General features: G+C 31.0%; 3 protein-coding genes and 1 pseudogene across 7 annotated transcripts; 3 read left to right on the plus strand and 1 right to left on the minus strand.

Moving 5' to 3' along the window:
* Positions 1-320: 320 nt before the first annotated feature.
* Positions 321-13,126, minus strand: LOC131667613 (regucalcin-like). Of its 5 annotated transcripts, none has more exons than XM_058941136.1 (6): positions 13,108-13,126; positions 2,828-2,987; positions 1,305-1,514; positions 1,015-1,227; positions 805-917; positions 321-618 (listed from the first exon to the last, which is right to left on the minus strand). In XM_058941136.1, the coding sequence occupies exons 1-6, from the start codon at positions 13,108-13,110 to the stop codon at positions 376-378; spliced, it is 942 nt and encodes a 313-aa protein (XP_058797119.1). In that variant the 5' UTR covers positions 13,111-13,126; the 3' UTR covers positions 321-375. The 5 variants fall into 5 exon arrangements, with proteins under 5 accessions (XP_058797119.1, XP_058797122.1, XP_058797121.1 ...); XM_058941139.1 differs by lacking the exon at positions 13,108-13,126 and adding an exon at positions 12,958-13,073; XM_058941138.1 differs by lacking the exon at positions 13,108-13,126 and adding an exon at positions 5,797-5,855.
* On the plus strand, positions 7,445-12,257 carry LOC131667609 (uncharacterized). Its single transcript, XM_058941127.1, has 5 exons — positions 7,445-7,695; positions 7,778-8,089; positions 8,176-10,134; positions 10,254-10,458; positions 10,544-12,257. Exons 3-5 carry the CDS (start codon positions 8,221-8,223, stop codon positions 10,843-10,845), a joined length of 2,421 nt encoding a protein of 806 aa, XP_058797110.1. The 5' UTR covers positions 7,445-7,695; positions 7,778-8,089; positions 8,176-8,220; the 3' UTR covers positions 10,846-12,257.
* Positions 13,109-19,257, plus strand: LOC131667608 (integrator complex subunit 5). Its single transcript, XM_058941126.1, has 11 exons — positions 13,109-13,375; positions 13,524-13,653; positions 13,742-14,139; positions 14,216-14,351; positions 14,435-15,107; positions 15,168-15,412; positions 15,480-15,685; positions 15,762-15,908; positions 15,975-16,115; positions 16,182-16,442; positions 16,523-19,257. The coding sequence occupies exons 1-11, from the start codon at positions 13,154-13,156 to the stop codon at positions 16,742-16,744; spliced, it is 2,781 nt and encodes a 926-aa protein (XP_058797109.1). The 5' UTR covers positions 13,109-13,153; the 3' UTR covers positions 16,745-19,257.
* A 450-nt stretch (positions 19,258-19,707) lies between these two features.
* Positions 19,708-20,603, plus strand: LOC131667574 (uncharacterized; annotated as a pseudogene).
* The last annotated feature ends 539 nt before the right edge of the window (positions 20,604-21,142 follow it).

The raw sequence follows: 21,142 nt of genomic DNA on the forward strand, positions 1-21,142 counted from the left end.
AGAATGAATTCTGTTATAATTTATTTCAGATAATAAAAATCAATGAAAATTCTATTTTAAAACTTCGGTAATACTTAGTTTTTCTGTCAATTTAAAATCTTACGATTTCAGTACTTCAATAGATATGCCTTGAGAAATACTTAATAATTTCATTCAAACTATTGATTGTAAAGTGCACAATTTTTACCAATAATTTTGCAGTGCGAATACATATTCAATGGAGATATTATTGGATAAGGTCACCCAAGTAAATTTAATTACAAATAAATATTTCTTTAAGTAAGTCAAGGAATAATAAAAAGGTTCAACAATAATTTAATTGGAAAAAAACTTCAAAATATATTCATCAAACGAAAAAACATTATAAGAATACTGTTATTGTAAAATATGATATTTAAAATTGTTAGGAGGACAGCCTTTAACTCCAAGACCTTTGATACTGTATAAGGCACCGGAATCTGGCTTTAATTTTCTTTGTTCAGCTGTCATTCCAACATAAGCGGACGTTACGTATAGAGTGTCTAGTTGCGGGCCACCAAAAGCTACACTAGTAATTCTGTCAACAGGTAACTCTATTTTTCGGAGTAGTTTTCCTCTTTTAGGATCGATTTGAATTACCTAAAATTATTTAAATAAAATTATGTAGTTCCTTTCAATTTAATAATTAATTTAATTTAAAATTCTCAATTATTTAATCATAAAAGTATTACAATTTACTATAAATATTTTAAAATATTTCCTAATAGTCAAGAGATTTTTAATATGAAAGAACAACTAACATAATTTTAAACGAATTTAACTTACAGCTTTTCCATTGAATAGGGCAACCCATAAATTTCCATCAGCATCATTGGTCATACCATCGGGTAATCCTTCGATGTTATTGCTCTTTATGTCGAATATAACTCGCTTATTAGCTATTAATACACACAATTATATTTGCATTATGATTTTATCATGGAGTTATATATATATAAGCTGCTTTCTAATTGCTTAATATAAACAAAAGCTTACTTATTGATCCATCAGCGTTATTATAATCATAAGCCGAAACTTGACGTGTCATAGAGTCAATGTAATACATAACATCTTTTTGCAAATTCCACGTTAACCCATTACTGATGGAAACTGGTGAAAGTACTTTTTTCACACTGCTATCTGAATCTATTAAGTACAGAGCTCCTCTGTTTGGCTCAATAGTGCTGTTCACCTCCAAACCCATGGTTCCTTGTGTAGGTAAAAAACAGATTCTTTATTCCTTTGGAAATAGAATAAAAAACAGTGAGGCATTCAGATTGACTAACCAGCCCAGAAACGACCAGCGGGGTCGCACTTTCCATCATTGATCCTTGTGTCAGTGCGGTCAGTGTCTAAAGATGCCAATACTTTAATCGGTGGGTTGTCATTGTTACTTTCGCCGTCCCACGACACTAGTACGACGTTTCTGCCAACGCCGGCAATAAGCTTATCTTTAGTACCCTCGACTGGGACAACTACACCGACATGTCCATCCTCTGAAATGAAATAACGTCAAAATTGAAATTTCCTTATTAACTATACATACTTTATACGAAGCTCGACGCACATCAATTGTTGAATATTTATTCCTATTCTTAACGAAAACATTAGCTGATCTAAATTTTTCTTATAACCAAGTGCAGTTTTGTACTTGTAACCAAGCTCTTCCATTTGAATTTCCGCGTTTCACTTTATTGCCTTATTCGACTTTTTATTCAAACTCTTATTGTAACGACTCGTATGCAATAGGTTGGGAGATAAATGACTTTTTATTGCAAAAACTTGTAACACTTTGAAATTATTGGTTCAAAAGAAGTGGTGAAACAATAGTTATTTGTTTTTATGGAACTTATAGATAAAAAGTAAAAGAAAATTATAATAAAATAAAATTTTAATCTTGAAAAGTTTAAATGGGTTGTAAACAAAGTTAAAAAATACAGTCTCGTTATATATATGTAATAATTTTTATTTTTTCAACTTTTTCTGTACTTATTTATCTACTTCTTTCATAAAGCTTCATTACTGGCGGCATTTTTATGCTATTTATTGTAAGATTGGTTTGTTTTTTGTATAAAGTTTTTTTTATAAGACTGTCGATTCTTTCTTTACGGGGACCCAAATCAATTTGAATAGAGTTGAATTTGTATGAATGTTTTCTTTATTTTTAATGATTTATAACCAATCCTCAAATATGAATAATACAATATAATTAATTCAAAGCGAAAGTTTATTTTTGCAATTGATTTTTTAACTGATAGATGGATGAATATCAAGATATTTTTTAATATCTTAGTTTTGAATAGTTAATAATATCACGCTAGACTACGGAAAAATTAATAAATAATATAGAATAGAATAGAATTTCATTTATTTTAAATACTTTGACACGACTAAAATCTCCTTATATAAAGAATATTGAGACGGTGTTTTAGAAAAAGGACATAAGTCAATTGAAATATTTGTTTATTTTTGGCCATATAAATTTATCATTTTCGTATCTTTATCGATAATACCTTCTGACTTAACACAACTTTAATAAAGAGCAAATATTTACAGTGATGTCTTCTCAAGTGTGTAGAAGACAGTAAAGAATCAAACAAAGCCTACGTAAAGGTGCGGCTGAATATTATAGTTTTTATTAACTTTTTACAATTTAAAGAGACAGTATTCGAGGGACTTTAGATTTTGCCACGAAAATCAAGCTGGGATGTTTTAATGCGACAAATTGTCTATGTGCACATTAGCATACCTCCAATTTGTTTGAAATTAACTGTCGAAAAGAATAAACTAATAAATAAACAAGACTCACTCATGTAAGCGTAATTGACTTTTCCAGTGGTAGGATCCAATCTCATAATTTTCTGACCATTGATATCAACGTAATAGAGCTTTTGACTTGTCACATCCCAATGAGGACCTTCGCCTAGTTCGACAGCATCGACAACTTTTTCAATTGTGATCGACATTTCCTATTGAAAAAGAAAAGCAAAGATTTAGTTGAAACACTAGAAAAAGCGTAATAAGACGAGGCAAAGGACAAGAGAAATAGAACTCGAAGACAGCATTATTTACACAGCAACGAGCAATAGCGAGAAAGCAGAAAGCAAGAGCGGCAAAGTGTTTAGCGATCATTGTTGTAGCTTAGGTTGTCCGAGGCTCTCGGCGGTTCGTAGCAAAGTGACCGAGTGATATGCAAAATAGTGCAGAGCAAGACAGGAATGAAAGCGAGCGGAAAATTGTATAGAGCGCACTTTCAAGGTTCGGCGACACGTCAACGGGCCAGTAGTCTTTTCACAACTGGCTGCTCCAGATAAGAGTTATTAATTACTATGGCCAGATGTGCACAAGTCCCCTCTTTATGTACAGTCACATTAAGAACATCGTTATACTTGTTACTCTCCTTTGCGACGATATCAGATGAATTATCGTCCTCCGATAACTAGAACAAATTTTTTTCCCGAGGCTACGCTCGATTGTAGGTGTGCCAATTTCTAGGTACACGAGTATTTTTCCAAAATCCTACGGCTTTTTCTTCATAACTCCGGAGGATTTCACAGTTCTAGCGTGCGAATTATTAAAGCAATCAAAAAATATCGGGGTCCTGAACGCTGCGGGCAACCCACCTTTTTCACAATATTCCCACAATGTACTCTTTCATTTTTTTCCAAGATATATTTTATCGCGGGCGCGCTCATTCGATATACGCAAACAGTGGAATCATTATAAATTTCAGCTTGGCCGACCCAGCCACTCCTTTCAAATCTTCTTCGCTGCTCTCGTCATATTCTGTATCTATATCGAAAACTGATATTTTCAAGGTTGCCTCCAATAACTTGGGTGATAAAGTTTCGTTTTTTAGGCTTGTCGTGGATTATCGAAGAAAACTTAATGTAAAGCGTTATAACTTTGGATTATGCAACATTTTATAAGTCAAATTACGTTTCTCGATGGCTTGCATTTCAAAATTCATATCACTTTTTCTATTTGTAACAGAAGATTGCATATCTGCATCGTTATTTAAAAGTTTACAGCTAGTTGAAAATTGCTCACTGCCGTTAAACGTTGCCGTAACAATCCAACCGATCTTGAAAAATCGACGATAACACCTGCTGTCGCAATCACGGCTCTGATGCAGTTTTCGTACAAATTAAAAATTAAAATCTATTGCTAAAAAATGAGAATGTGTCGACAGCATACATTTCTGGTGAATCCATTAGTAAAGTGCAAATACTCCAATGATTGAGAGAAATCAATCGTATCTTTAATAGCAAATACATTATAACTTCTAAGACGAAATGAAAAAATAATTATGTCGACTCCGCTTTTTCTCAATTTATTCAAAAATGAGGTTTATACAATTGTACGATCATTCATCTGTCTGCAATTATTTCACTAATTACACAACCTCATTGTTGCTAGTAAAATATAAAATATAGCCGATGAAGTGTAAGCGTACCTATGTAATAGCTGTAGCTTTGATTTCAAGGTAAGCGTACGTCACAAGAAAAAAATTACAGAACCACCGTGGCTTAATTTTGCAAAGGAAAAAACATTTTCATTGTAAAAATAATGTCATTCTTGGCAATAAAGTTACTGCAGCAATTCCTAGAAAAAATTAATCTTTCCGTTATACGTTTTTGAAAACAATTCACCGTAATTCGTTAATTTGTACCTATCCAAGTGCATTGAGTTAAACCAAAAAAGCTCAGCAGAGATAAAAAAATAATGATCTAATAATAGTGATATTAAACAACAACATAATACGATTGATGATCAAAAGTGTACGTTGTAAATTTCAGTTTTTCAATTATTTAATGTTGCATTAATCGAGGATAAAATGTCTTTGTACCGGAATTTGCAAAAGCAATATAATCTTCGTTAATAAGCACTTATACCAAGTATTTCGTAGCTTCGGTCAGTTGGTGTTAAATAGTGAAAATTATAAGTTTTGTTTACTGTGGTATAAAAATTGTTCTAATAAAGTTATCGTCATGAACATTTTTTATCATGATATACTCGGTAAATGCTTTGATTTTCTTTTAAATCCCAAAAGTCCACATAAAAGCCCTAGAAAATCCCCTTAACTGCAACATCTTATTTTTAGAAAAAAGTGGCTTACCACGTAGTTCTGAGCGTTAAAGAGAACGAAAATCATTTTTAAAGGACTCATTTTCTTCCTTTAGATGAGCATTTCAAATTAAGTGCAGAATTTTTCGAAATAGTCAAATTTATCATTTTTATGAGAACTTTTTTTAATTTATTCAAAAAATATTCTGAAAAGAATTTATAACATTGACTGTTTCGAAAAATCCTTAACTTAATCTAGCGGTGTACTGATATAAAGGAAGAAAATGAGCTTTTTTAAAAATGTTTTTCGTTCACTCTAACGTTCAGAACAGTGTGGTAAACCACTCTTTTATTCTAAAAATAAGCAGTTACGGTGAACAGGACTTTTCAGGGCTGTTACATGAGATTTTAGGACCTAAAAAGAAAAAAATAAAAGCATTTACCGAGTACATCATGATGAAAACTTTAATAAAATATTTACACCAAAGTAAAGAAAACTTCTAATTTTCATTGTTTAACAGCAACTGGCTCCCCTTTAAACATTACCTCAAAGCCTGTAAAATTGCAATTTTCACATTGTGGATAGCGATACGTTCAATCATAAATGTCTTCCGATTAGCAACATATTGCAGATAATAAGAATTAGGTGCATAGCATTACTCATTTAAATAGATTTTATATTTTTAATATTTTTATTTACGGAATACATACTTTCTGTACAATAGGAATCAATAAACACAGTAAAAATAAACTGATCAGCTTGTGTCACGTGTATCCTCAGACGCACTAAATGGCAAATGCCGAACACTTTCACATTGCGAAAACTCGTGTCGACATATGTGTGGCGCGTGCACACATACGCGCGTCGTAATATCCAGCGTTGCAATTGCTTGATGCTAGAAAAGAGCGCGAAATTTTGAATTGTCGTATATTTTGAAATATTTATTATATCAGGATGAGATATATATTTCAGCAGTAAATTTGATTCATGAATAAATAATATAGATAATAATCTACAATAATGAAAATACCCTCTTAATAAATCATTTTGAAAACTTAAGAGTTTTGAAATTATTTGTACAAATCGACAATTTGATAACCGCACCTGTGTAACTGAAATTAATATTGTCTTCGTAAGATGTGGTTGGAAGAAAAAGTGAATAGAATAAAATAGGAAAAAACATTTCTATCTTTTGTACATATTGTAAATTAAAAGATATGCAGGCAACAGAAACTATTTATCAGAATATTAAACTCGTTCAATTTGAAGAATGTTCACGGGTATTTTTACTAAGGCAAAAAAATACACAATATTAAATGTATTACTCATACTAATATAAGATTGGAGCCGTAATCACTGTATTGAGTATGTATTATTATATAATAGTATCATAACTTGATAACATTTATTAATCGTAGAAGGTTTAATTAAGCTGTTAGATAATTTTTTCGATACATCTTAAAATGAGTAAAAGTTAATCGACTTTTGTGAAAAAATAAAAGAGCGCGTTTCAGGCGCTAAATAACATGACATAACACTATAGTATAAAAATCGCTCGTTGGTAAAGTTCACGGAAGTTAGGTGCGCATCATGGAGACGCAGACTCTCCATTAAGGCCTTTCCACACTGAGGCTATCAGGAATATTCCTGTGATGTTCTTATTCCGTGTAATTTTTAACCTTTCGAACATTCGTATAGTTCACCGTCTACCTTCCTATACATAATCAGTGGTTTAAGAAGTGCAGAAGGCGCAAAACTGTTCGGTCTTCTTAGACCCCGGTCCCATAGCTACGTATGAATGCGGACGGATACGGACGCGAATCGCAACTCTAGTAACATCACTAAAAATATCTAGTTCGATTATTTAGTACCAACACTACCGGTAGTGAGTAAAAGTAATTGTTGTTTAAAACTGTAGCACCGAACGTACCACATTTAATGTTCAAATGTCAGGTCTACAATTTACTTTTCAAATTCTCATGAATATTGCTTATTGATGAGTATGCTAATGTAAAACAAAGCTTTTGGGATAATTAATACATATCATTTATATATATTTTCTTCTTCTTCTCATATATTCAAGTACTTCCATAAAATTAAGGCCTAATTCCACTAATTGTAGTTGAAAGTCTATCAATTCTCTATCATTTGCCATCTTATAGACTGCAATAATGTAAAGGTTAGATAAGCGTTCATTAAATGTGGTACGTTTGGCGCTACAGTTTTAAACAACAGTTACTTTTGCTCACTACCGGTAGTGTTGGTACTAAATAATCGAACTAGATATTTTTAGTGATGTTATTAGAGTTGCGATTCGCATCTGTATCCGTCCGCATCCGTACGTATCTATGGGACCAGGGCCTTAACTTCTTAAACCACACAGTATATACATAGACGTAGATTGTGAACTGTACGAATACGAATGTTCCGGGAGGTGCAAAATCCACACGAAACAAGAACATTACAGGAATATTTTTTCATGTGGAAAGGCCTTTATGGTATGCATTCAGTCAGAGTAGAATCATTTTTTGGAGGTATCAAAAGTCCACATTGTCCAAAATTTGCCAAGAGCTAAGAATGTTAAGATGCAACCAGAAACATGCGTCACGGTGATAGCTACTTTGTTTACAGAAAATATTGAAGTAGAGTAAATAATTAACGATGGATTATTTTCATACATTATGATTGCAGAAAAAGTGCGTTACATTGTAGTGATAAAGAAATTTTCAAGTGTGAAATTAAATTCTTTTAAATAATTACTTACAATATTTATACTGATGGAGTGACGAAAATATTATAATGGAGACAATAAATCAAGACAAGATAATGTATCTATGTGATAATTTACCTTTATTAGCATATGCATTTTAAAATTGTATAATTTTTTGTGACTTGTCAATAATTATTTTAAATATATTCACATACTAATGTATTTAACTACTTTCGATATTAAGTAAGAATCGCAGTTGATAGTGATTCTATCTCTATCAACTATCATAAAAGGTAATTTATATAACTTGTTATGAATCATATTTTTATTTTGGTAAAGGTTATGATGCTACTTATGCTGTCTAAATTATCTATTTCAGTTCAAATAAAAATAACACTAAGTTACCTTTGCTAACAGCATTTGAATGGATCCAAAAATTGAAACATCTCCAATAAAAAAAACAGCTAGGTTTAGTAAAAATGTTCAAGCAAATGAATGTGTCCGTCAATTCAAGTTGAGACGACATTTTCCTAGTACAGTAATAGAACTAAAAAAAAATGGCATAGGAAAAGGCCATAACACAACACAAACTGCAGCTATCACAAATATAATCTCAGCCTTACCTTTATCAAGCAATATGAAATTTATTTCAAACAAAGAATTACAGTCATCAGAAGTACAAAATCTTCAAAAGTTGAAATTGAAAACAATTAGTGGGAAAAATTTAGGGGAATTAAATATGGCTATGGCTAGTAAAATTCAAGGAAAAATCATAACAGTACCTAAAATAATTCAAAACTCTGGTAGATTAAAAAAGTGGACTGAATCAAATACAGAACAAGTTCAAGGGCAAAAGCCAAGAATAAAAAATATTACCCAGCTTCTCACTAGTTCACCCATCGAGGAGCAGTGTAACAATTCAGGTGAAGCATGTTTTTCAAAAACAACAGTTCAAATTGTTAATGGCGAAAAAAAGTTGTCTTTGAATGCAGCTCAAAGTTGTAGTAAACCAATTATAGTTCAAACTGCCAGTAATGATGTTCTAAAGAACATAGTTAATCCTAACATAATATTTAGCACACAGCCAAAACAACCTCAATTAGTAACTATGAAACAAATTGCTGGTTTTCCCAAAGTCTTGATGGTTCAAAAAGGTAATAATCAGGTAGGTATACCAACTGCAGAAAAAATTAAATCATTTAACTTGGTAAACAAAAGTTTGTTGAATGATCAAGCAATCATGAAGGATGATGAACTAAACATTGTTCAAGCCCAGTTAAGTAATTCCTCTATGAAAAAAAGAGATGGTTCATTTTTAGATCAACCAATAACTCCTGAAAGTAAAAGATCTTGTAGGGATATGGAAACTCAGGAATGTGAAACAAATCAAGACAAGAACATCAAAATTTCTAATAAATCACTTGGTGAATTTTCAGAATTGAAAAATTTTTCAAATAAACTAGTGAATGTAAGTACAACAAAGAAAAATATAATGGTTATTGTACCCAATGATGCTGCTAAAGAATTAACAATGGATTCTAATTCTTTAAATATGGTTGGTGAAGATGCTATGCTAAGCAATAATAGTGAAATCATATTTCTTGAAGATGAAGATTTAATAGAATCTGACAATTATAACCAAAATATTGAACATTTGAATAAAAGTAAAACTATTCAAGAAGAAATAGAATCAAATATTGACCAAAATACAAAAAATTCTAATTCCGAAAATCTATCTGATGAATTTAGCATTTTAGAAAAAGCTGTGCTAAGTGTTCAAGATGAGAATTTACGAACAAAAGCTTTAAAAGCATTGAAAGATTGTGGAATTAAATCAAAGAAAAAAGTTGTCATAAAACGTCCATTACCAACAAAAATTATAAATGAATCTGCTGTTCAAACTAAGGTATTTTCGTTATTGAAAGAAGGAGAATTTTTAGAAGCAGATGAAGAAAATGATAATTTAATAAAAATTAAATTATCTCGCAAATCTTCAAAACATTCAATGGCTACTACAGGAAATATTCATAAGAATGAAAATTTTGACAATACAGCTGAATACAAAATGAAACTAGATAATATAGTAGCAAAATTCTCTCAAAATAATGAAGTTGTATTCAATGTTAAAAATGCTTTTGCACAGAATAGCAAATTACAAGCTGAAAAAATTATGAAGAAATTGCTAAAAGACTTTGAAGCAACAAAGTATTATGATGAAGATGGCTATTTAGGAATTCATAAAGCTGTAGTAAATAATAATTTGCAAGATGTACAAAAACATATCCTTATTTTAAAAGCAGTCAAACGTAATATTGATATATGTACAGAAGATGGACAGGTAATTTTATACATTTCTATTTATATTGATTTTTCAAGATATCTATTATTTATTTATAATATTTAATTAAAAATAATTATTAATAACAATTATTCATAAAACTGATTTTTTATTAACAGACAAGTTTAGAATTGGCTGTTGAATTAGAAGTTGATCCTCAAATTGCAAAAATACTTCTAGACAGCGGTGCCCAACCTATATCATCAAAAGCTGTACATGATTCAGCATTAATTTTAGCTGCGAAAAAATCTTCAAGATTATTACCTTTATTATTGAAATATGTTGATCGTAACCATAAATTATTGAATGCAAAAAATTCAGAAGGTCCTGAAAAATTATACTATATGACTTACTTTTATAATATAAATAAATTATTATTATAATAATGTTTCTTTTACAACATTTTTAGGATTCGCTGCTATTCATTACTGTGCTCAATCGGGATATTTAGAAGGTGTAACAGAACTCATTAAACATGGAGCAGACGTTAATGTACAAGATGAAAGGTCTGGTAGGACAGCACTATTTTATGCTGTTGATACTAAAAGTACTGAGGTTCTTCGAGAAGTATATAATGAAATTGCTCAAAAACTTGTAGATAATGGAGCTTTTTCTAATATTCCCACATATTCAAAACATAGTGTACTTTCAATAATTGATGATGTAAAAAGTCATAGTCTTAAAATTGCGTTGAACCGAGCTATTAGATAAAATAGTACATTACGATATAAGTGCGCGAAAGTAGATTCTAGTCTCGTGTAGCGTTTACGCCCGAGCGAAGCGAGGAAAGGTGCACGAGACGAGAAGCTCTTTCTCGAACATGTGCCGTACCGTATTTTTTTATATGACGTGTGGAACGTACGTTTTTTGCCGAGCGTGCGGGAAAAACGCACTTTCCGCACAGAGTGCCGAAAAATTTATTTCATAACAAAGTCAAAGTAATATAGACATCATAGAATTTTTCACAAAATATTTCTAGGAATCGTTTTGTGTGGTATTAATTTATGTTTTCAAAGGAATTAAATTTTGCAATCAAGATATTTCTACATTTAAAATATATTATTATGCCACTAATGTATAGATAAGGTCTGTTTCCAAGCTATATTTAGAAAGAAGAAATATCTTGAACTAATAGATTATCATAATAAAATTTAGCTGTAATGACGATATAGCTCATTATTTTATTTTCTCTAAATTTGAAAATCTCTTAACATGGGAATAACATAAAGCTTCATACTAAAGTTCAGTTTAAAACATTAAGTTTGGCTGTATCTGATTTTGTGGAAATTCTTTGCGGACACTATAACTTGACGTCATAACTTTTCAAATACTGATATATTGAAAAAACTTATTTGTTTATTTGACGTATACTCACTATTATCGTTTTAATTTTTTTTTTCTAATTGAAATAATTAACGGCGCTGTTATAGATATTATAAATTGTAAAAAAATTTATCAAGTTGGATAGATCAATTTTATAGATTTTCGCTTATAAAGTGCTTTCTGATTTTTATAATAAATAACATAGGCATCTTTATATTTTGCGTAACTCTCAATGTAATTGTAATTTTGTTTTTCATTACATACCATACAAAAATCATCGCACAATATCACGAATTGAAATTTACAGGTGAAAAAAGGCGTAAAACATTAATATTTAAAATTCTGTAGTTTAGTCCATGTATAATTTTTGGTATTCTAATACTTTTTCATGGTAAAACTTTGTAACAAAGATTATATATTAATTTGTACGTTAATACATATGTATAAAGTAATATTAAATGAAAAAACTATTTAGAAATTCTAATGGTTATGCACGAATCACGATTTAAAATATCTGCTATTGAAATCTATTGTCAATATTCTGCAGCATGTTTTACTATCTTTACATTTTTAAAAAGCGATTAGATTTGAGCATGCTCTTATATCTGTTAAAAATTTCAAGGCTGATAAAATGTTTTTTTTATTTTTTCTAAGATTAAATGTTATTTTTATAAAATTTACAAAATGTTTTCTGCAATTGTTTAATAGCAGATCATTTTATCAATTTTACACATTGTAATAAACTCAAGTATATAAAATAAATTATTTCAAAACATTGACTATTTCTGTAAATTACAAATAAAAATTATTGTTAAGGTAAATTCTAAATGTACTATTATCATTGTTTGAAATTTAATGATAAATTATCATAGTAGTTTTCTTCACTAGTTTCCTTAAAAACATACCAGGCTGTATTAAAATTTGTTATAAGTTCCAATTAAAAAATGTTAATTATCGTAAGATCAAATATAGAATTATTTTACTAAAAAAATTCCTAAAACAAAAAACTGGATACCTAATTTTTATTTAATTCCTTTAAGACCAATTTGAAAAAGCGGTAGTAAAATTATCTCACATTATTTTGTATGCCTTAGCAACCTATAACATATTTTAAAAAATAACTAACACTTTTCTAATTCTCTGAAAAAAATTATATCAATATAGTATATTTTGATACTAGTGCGTGAAGTGTTTTACACAATTTCGAAAAGCACTTTACCACGCATGTGCGAGATGTCCGTTTCGGTTGAACTTTTTACCCTTGTGTTGCTGTCGAACCATTCAAGTTACATTTATAATTATTTAAATGTTTAGAATATACAACCTAATTATTTTACTGATGCCTTTAACAACCTTTACGTGTAACTTCCCATATGCCTTGCTATCATTAAAATATATATACTAACTTGATGGTCTCTTATATAATACCACTACAACGACTCGACTTACGCGTCACAAAGTATATGTGTAGTAAAAACGAAAAACGATAGGTATACGTACCTAATGTGAGCGCTTGCTCACGATCGCTACGCAATTTAGTTTGTCGGTGTCCATGGTGTGAGAGCCATCGTATGCGTGCAAATTCCAAAAATGCGATTGTCAAGCAAAAGGTAGCCCGAGCAATAAATTGCACAATCGAGGCATACTCACCATCAAAGGTTAAATGTTTCCCTTATGATATCAGTTTTGGACGAAAATGCCGCACCTCATGGATTCTCTACCGCCACAGGATATAATGATTGAGGTTAGGAAGTTTATTTCCGCTACCGCTAGATCGTCACAAAGTTCAAATACTCTCGAACTTACAAGAACCGCGCTTAGTCTTTTGAAAAATGTATCGGCCACAAGAGAGGCTGTACTCGAACACTTCTGCACGGTTTTCTCCGTTGCCGTCACCAAATTTGTCCGGCAAATTGAGGTTCGTATTAAATCTGTAATGTTTATTTATTTTTTTATTTGTGCTCCATTTCATAATAACAAGCTTATTTGAGTTTGTGAATTAAATTTGTAAAATACGTTAATATCTACTGTAAGAAAATGCTAAGTATTATAAGTCATTTTTGCAGACCAGGCAAAATGTACCAATACCTGAAGAGAACATCATTGCTGAAATACATACAGTATTGAGCAGCTTTATCAACAACAACCCAGAGGCATGGGCACCGATTATCTCAGCATGGTCTCTAGAACTTCTTGGTAAATAATAAAATGTTACTTACAACAAAAATAAAAAATATATTTCTGTTTTTAAGCAATAAGTAATAATAAATGTTCATAATTACAGGAAATATTTCATCGGACTATTCAAAACGTATGAATATGCCAGTAAACGCAGGACTTAATGATTCTCTGCAACAATGGATGTCTTGTCAAGCAACTAGAACCCTAATAGACATAACAGCACAATGTCTGCAATGTCTCATGTATTCTGATTCTGAATCATGTATTAAAACCTTACTAGATACAAGTGTGATGCATAGCCCACATTTTGACTGGGTAGTTGCTCATGTAGGTAGTTGTTTTCCTAATGTAGTTATAACCAGAGTACTATCTTGTGGTCTGAAAGATTTTTGTAAAGACAAAAGAATTGATTCTAAGTTGAATTCTGTTGTTGGAATTCTCAGTCATTTGGCTGGTAGTCATTTTTATGATATCAGAACTGCTTTGTTAGATTTATTCATGGTAAGTTTACATTATATTTTTTTTTTAAGTTTACTTAGAAATAAAGTTTCAGTATTTGTTTCCTTATTATTTACAGTGGAGTTTGGATGAAAATGTTAATGTCAATGATGATATGAAGACACAAAGATTAGCAACTGTTCCATTTTTATTAAATTTAGCATCTTTGTCCTCAATGCTACTTAAAGCGCTCACTGGTGATATCTCACAAATTTGTAAGTAAAATAATAATCTCTAATAAAATAACAGTATAAAATTATAGTTCCAATGTTAATGCGAAAATATATATTTACTTTAGTGAGGCCAGATGTTATACCAAGATTAGCATTATTTTCTGCAGAGTGGGTGAGATATTTTAGTAATGATTCAACAAAATTGATAAAAATTGTAGTACATTTAGCATTAGGATGTGATCAAGGTGCACTCCAAATTATTAATACTTTGTTAGACACAAGTTTAAATCCTAGCAATGTAGGATATCACAGTGTTAATGCTGCACATAATGTGAAAAATGTTTGCAGAGAAATACTTGAATTAATGTTAGAAGAAATTGAATTTACAGTGAGAACAGATCATTCAAACACAAAGTTAAATAATATGCGTTTGATAATTTCAATTAAACAAGACCTACCAAGTGTTATACCAATGCTTTTGAATCCTCATCCATTAAGAGTTAAAACTGCAGTTAGATTATTGTCGATTCTTGGAACTCAAAATCCAAATGTGTTAATATCGGCAGCTAATCACCTTTTACAAAATGCTGAAACGAATTTCCATCTGGGTGTGTTAGTACGACTTATTACCGATAACGACATTCAATTTGCTAAGAAAAATAAGAGTGAAAATAATTTATCAGATTATGGCTATTTTACTCAAGTAATTGAGCAAGCTATAAGAGATGTACAGTATTCCAGTGTATCTAATGATATTTTTACACGACGAGTTTTCAAAAATTTAACTACATTGTTGAAGTAAGTTTAGATGTTACTATAGCTAATTAAACAAATATTATAAATTTTATTTTTTTTCAGATGGGAGAAATCTGGCAGAGTATCGAGCTTAAAATCAAATTTTATAACACGAGCTGTGAGAGTTAATCTTCTACAAATGTCAGTTTATCTTACAAAAACAAACAATTATGACTTGGCAAACGATATTGCCGAAATGTTGAATTGTCTCGATCCACCGAATAACAATTTTCCAGCTAATGTTGAGCTCACCTTGAGGTTGACTAGGGCTGTAATACGTTATTTCTTCATTTGCATAGCAGAAAATGGTACTGTAATAAATTGTAATTAACGTAGATTCTCTAGGAAAACTATTTAAATTATTTTTTATTACAGATATTATAAAGAAACAACGTGGGGTTAAGATTGTGTGTCGATTTTTAAAAGGACTCACTAATTATTCTCAATATGCTCGAGTTCTAGCATGTAGAGAGATTTTAGAAACGACTATATTTGGAGATCCTGCACAATTTTTTGGTGCGAGAAAAAAATTTACATCGAACAAATCGAAAACGTTTCTTTTACAGCAAAACCATAAACAGGTAATATATGACGGGAAACTTTTTCCCTCATTGCTATAGTTGAACGCTTTTTATTACTTTCTATTCCTTCAACTAGGGTACTGGAGCCATTTTAGCTCAAAGACACTCATCTGTCTTCCATGCGGGTATAATAGGACACGGTCCAAGAAAGCTTCCTCTTGACAATAATATAGACAAGGAAATTGTGACTTTGAATAAGACGTTATTGATGGATGTGATAAAAGTAAAGCAAATTTTTATTTTAAGTAAATGGAAAATAACACAATAGTAAGTTATTCCTGAATTTCAGGCGTGTTGTAATCGTCCAGACATTATTCAATGCCCGGTGGATACAGAAGCTTTATATTTAGTTAGCTTATTATTAGTTGAATTAATATCTCCCGATGTCATGTACAATGGATTACCATGGCCTGATGAAGAATTTGCCAAAGTAATGATTGACAATGTCACACGATACTTTTTATAATTTCAAATTCAATATCATCGTTCTTATTAGGTTACCGTGGAAAGAGATTTACAAATTCGGCGAACTTTTGACGATGCGCCCGTATTGTGGACGCTATTGCAGTTGACAGCGTGGTACAGACCAGCTTTAACCTATTGCTCGGTACTTATGAGAGCAATTGTTGCAACAGTTTTAGCTAATTGGGATGCAAATAAAGGTGTTATGATAACTAATATCATGGCTTTAGGACAATTACTTCCTATGCCACTAACCAGTATTCCGCACATTCTTCCGGTTCTTGAACCTCATCAGGTTTGTTCAACTTTCCTTTTTGTTATTTTATTATACCTTGTTTGGCGCAATTTCAGAATCACATATATACAAAATTTCAGATTACAACAGTGATGCGTGAATGCGTTTGGATGTACATGCAAGAGCACGTTCCAGCGCCTGCGCTGTTTACGCGAGTTGAAGGTGCAACGATTTCGTGGCGAAATACCGATACTTCGACTCCTGACATCAGATTTACAGAAACATTGAGACTGTTATTACTTGCTAACATACACGTTTTAGGTCCTTTATACGCGACTCTCTTTTTCAATGAGAACAAATAGAACTGAAAAGACTTTTTTTAAATTGAAAGTTGATTTTTCGAAAGTATTTTATAGATAGTGCATACTGTTGTAAAGTGTTAATAGTAAGGAAATTAGTACGGTTACGCCAAAGAGTCGAGGGAAAAATGATTTTTTTTGTTATTTGTAAATATGTTTTATATTATAATGCCAAGTTTAAAAACATTTGATGAAATCACAAGTATTTTATAAACATCCACACTCGTACTAAATTGAGTTTACACATTGCACTATGAATCAGATTTATAATAAAATTCAAGTATAATAAGATCAAAATGATAGTTTACTATAGCTTGATTATTTAGATTATTATACTTTCAATACAGCAGAAGTAAATACAGAGATTGTTAATGTATTGTAGAATCGAACCAATTTTGATGGTGGCGTTGACTGGTGTGAATGGTACAAAGAAAATTCTAAAATATAACCATTAAGACTCACCTAGAATTCTTTATTCCACTGCTTCAAATGCTTGTTTTTTATGTTTCATGTCCGCATTGACTCTTGTCTAACTATTTTCACGATATACACATACATAATATATGTGAAAATGACTTAAAAATAACTTTTATTTAACAAAACAGCGAATTTCTTATTTTTATTGATTAGACCCCCCTTACCCTAGCCAGCAAACTATAAAAAATGTCATAATAATATGTCTAATTGTACCCTCTCGTTCATCTTGTACGTTGTGATATTTTACAGCTTTACACGTTATACTGCTCTTGAGTTTCGCTGTATCAAGCCATAAAGCTCAGCATATAAGTCTCTAAAAGTGCACTTCAAAATTCGTTTAGCTCTTTCTGTCGAGCTCACATAAAGGAGTTTGTCATAATAGGTAAGCAGTCTATTATTAATCACCATATTAACTCATTTACCATATTGGCAAAATCTTTAAAAGGTATTTTTTTTATAGTCGTTTATCATAAGTTTACCATTATGTGCAGTCATGGAGAAAATCGTAAATTTTTCATTGATAACTTGATTTCTTATTGCTAGTAGCAAGTTGCATTGTTAAAATTTATTTCGCTGCAGGTCATAATTGTTTTTGAAATTTAAATATAAATTGTAAAAAGCGTACCTCGTTTCATGTTGTCCGATATATACGTATATAATACAATTCAACTGGTTTTCGAATTTTATTAATTCATGTAATAATGAAAGTGTATACACCTCCGCAGTTGGTTACTTTTAACTCACCGAAATAGAGGTACGTTGTTATATATTTCGACATTGCAGGTAGAAAGCACGTACTTCGCTTCGCTCGGGTGTAAACGCCATACGAGACGAGAAACTCTTTCCCGAACATGTGCCGTACCTAAGTTTTTATACGACGTGTGGAAAGTGCGATTTTCAACGCACGTTTTCACCCGAGCGTGTGGGAAAGACGCACTTTGCGCACGGATTATTGAAAAGGACATTTTTTTTTGCTTCGCATTTTTTTCCACATTTCCTTCGTTTAGGCTTCATTTTCTCCGTCTCTCCTTTTTCTCGCACGTGTTGAAGTTAATACATTTGCGATCTGTGCGATAACAATATCTTAAAGTCATTACCCGGAAAAATCGTAATGTTGTTGCTCGATAAAAATTGAGTTTTTTATTTAAAGTTGTTTGTTTGAAAACGAAATGGAAATATATAGGCTGACTGGTTATTACTTCTTAAATTGGTAATCGTCACGTTGATTCTTGATAAAAATATACATTTAAAATTTAAACTACAGTGAAATGATAATTCAAATATATATGAACATACCTTATGTTATTTTTAAATTTACAGAGGTAAGGTGTTAGTTTCTAAAGGCCTTTCCACATTGAGAGAATATTTCTGTTTCTTGTGATGTTTCGTGTGATTTTGTACCTCCCGGAATTTTCATACAGTTTATCATCTATGTCTGTGTACATACTCAGCCCCGGAAAATAGTAAAAATAAAAAAAATAAAATAATTTTCAATAGAGTCGAATTTGCTCGGTTCAACTATGTTGGCCAAATAATTTACACGCATTACATTTTCTAACAAAAAAATATCAAAGTATTTTTTTTACGCAAACTTTAAACCACAATATCTTGCTGAAATATCAATATTTGTTGAATCCTAAGATCCTAAAAAATTGTTCACTATCACAATAAATTTGCCTCGTTATAATATATTTTAAAAATACATTATTTTTTATAAAGAAATTTAAATAATGTAATTTCTATCGCTGCGACTGCTGATTAGTGCATGTATATTATTTAAATTTCTTTATAAAAAATAATGTACTTTTTAAATATATTATAACGGAACCAATTTCTTGTAATAGTGAAAAAATTTTTAAGACCTTAAGATTAAACAAATATTTGATAGTTCGGCAAGATATTGTCGCTTAAAGTTTGCGTAAAAAAGAAACACTTTCATATTTCTTTTTTTGGAAAATTTAATACAAGCAAATTATTTAGTTAATAACATACGCGAACCAAATTCGACTCTGTTAAAAAAAATTTTTTTTTATTTTGAGTATTTTCCGGGGCTGATCTGAGGGTGGTGTTATTATTTATCTAGATGCAAGGTTTATGCTTTAAGCAGAAATGGCTACAGTGATTAGAAATGGTTACAGTAGTGCTTAAACGACCTAGCTTATTTTTAATTTCCCATGTCGCAAATTAACCCACGCCAATACTGTATTTTGCGCCTTTTGCACTTAAACCATTGAATACATATAAGGAGGTAGGATGTATCTACATACATCACAGGAATATTCGCTCATGTGAAAAGGCCCTAATATGGAAAGGTTTTATAAGTGTATTAGGCAGCGCACCGACACCTTCGAGCATATATATATATATATATACTACTAGAGGTAGTACTCGAGTGGCCGCGCGCGTTGCTAGCGAAGTGAGATATGGCACATAGCAGATATGAAGTTACATATGATATCTCTTTATCTAATCGTACGTGATTGGCTGCCTCTGTTTCATTACTCTAAAAATCGTTCAATTACAAATTTTGTAGTTGGTAAATAATTTAATAGATAATTTTTTGTTTAAATAAATAAAGAAAATGACTAAAAAATGCTGTATTCCTAACTGCAGATTGCAGAAAGATGATCCTGGCTGCTTAAATTTGAGTTTTTTCCAGTAAGTTATAAATGTAGTATATATGTATTTTGTGGTTACATTTAAGTTTCTCGTTATTTTTTATTTTCGTTTTTTTGTAGAATACCAAAAGATGAGGATTCACGAAAGGAATGGACTAAAAGTATACAATAGTACATTACGATACAAGTGCGGGAAAGTAGATTCTGGTCTCGTGTGGCGTTTGAACCCGAGCGAAGCGAGGGTGGAAGGGGACACGAGACGAGAAACTCTTTCCCGAACATGTGCCGTACCGTATTTTTTGATACGACGTGTGGAAAGTGCGATTTTCAACGCACGTTTTCTGCCGAGCGTGCGGGAAAGACGCACTTTGCGCACGGAGTGTCGAAAAATTATTTTAAGACTGAAATAGAATTTAAAAAAAATTCTTGTTTGTGCTATGCATTTTGAAATTTCATGTTTCAACTATGGAGGTTTATGTAAAATAGTAAGACTTAAAAAGGAATCATGTCCAACAAAATTTGAAAAACTGGATCAAAATGAATTAACACAAACCTTATCGGATGCAAATAATTCTGATTTATTTAGTGAGCAAATAGATTTGTCATCAAAAAAAAGTATGGTTGTATCATCACATACAAATTCAACAAATAATCTCAGCATCAGTAAAGATGTTTATGAAAATAACATTTATACAAGGTATGGTTTACTTTACAAAACAGCTTTTTTTTATCTACATTTAAATATAATTTATTTTATGCTGATGTGAATCTTTATTTTAGACAATTATGTGATTGTCAATTACCAAGTTTAGAAGATAATTTTACGAATTACAAAATTACTTGTGAAAGAAAATGATGTAAACAGATGATAATGCTTAACTAGAGTAAAGATTTATCCATTCACGTAGTAGTATGACTTAGACTAATAAGATTATTAAAAGCTTTTCAGATTATAGTAGTGTTCAAAAGAAAGAGACTGAAAGAAATATTTTTAAGAAATAAATATTTAATGTAAATTTAAATTCAATAAACTTAAAAGATACCAACACTGTACGAAGATTACTTGAGAATGCACAAGCAGAGGTTAGAGGTTTACGTAAACAGAGAAGAGTCCAATCAATGAAATTACATCGTGCAAAGAAGAAAATGAAATGTAGCGACTAACTGGTTTTTCAACTAAGAAAACGTAATTTAATATCTGAGAAGGATTTATTCCATCATTAGGGCGCGATCCCAAAGCAAAAGATTGAATAGAATAGTAGGCAGTAAAAAAAACAATTAAAGTGCCTTAACTATCTCAGCTATT

Source organism: Phymastichus coffea, unplaced genomic scaffold, assembly GCF_024137745.1.
Source record: "Phymastichus coffea isolate CEN01 unplaced genomic scaffold, Cenicafe_Pcof_1.1 PCOF00068, whole genome shotgun sequence".
NCBI classification, from domain to species: Eukaryota; Metazoa; Arthropoda; class Insecta; order Hymenoptera; family Eulophidae; genus Phymastichus; species Phymastichus coffea.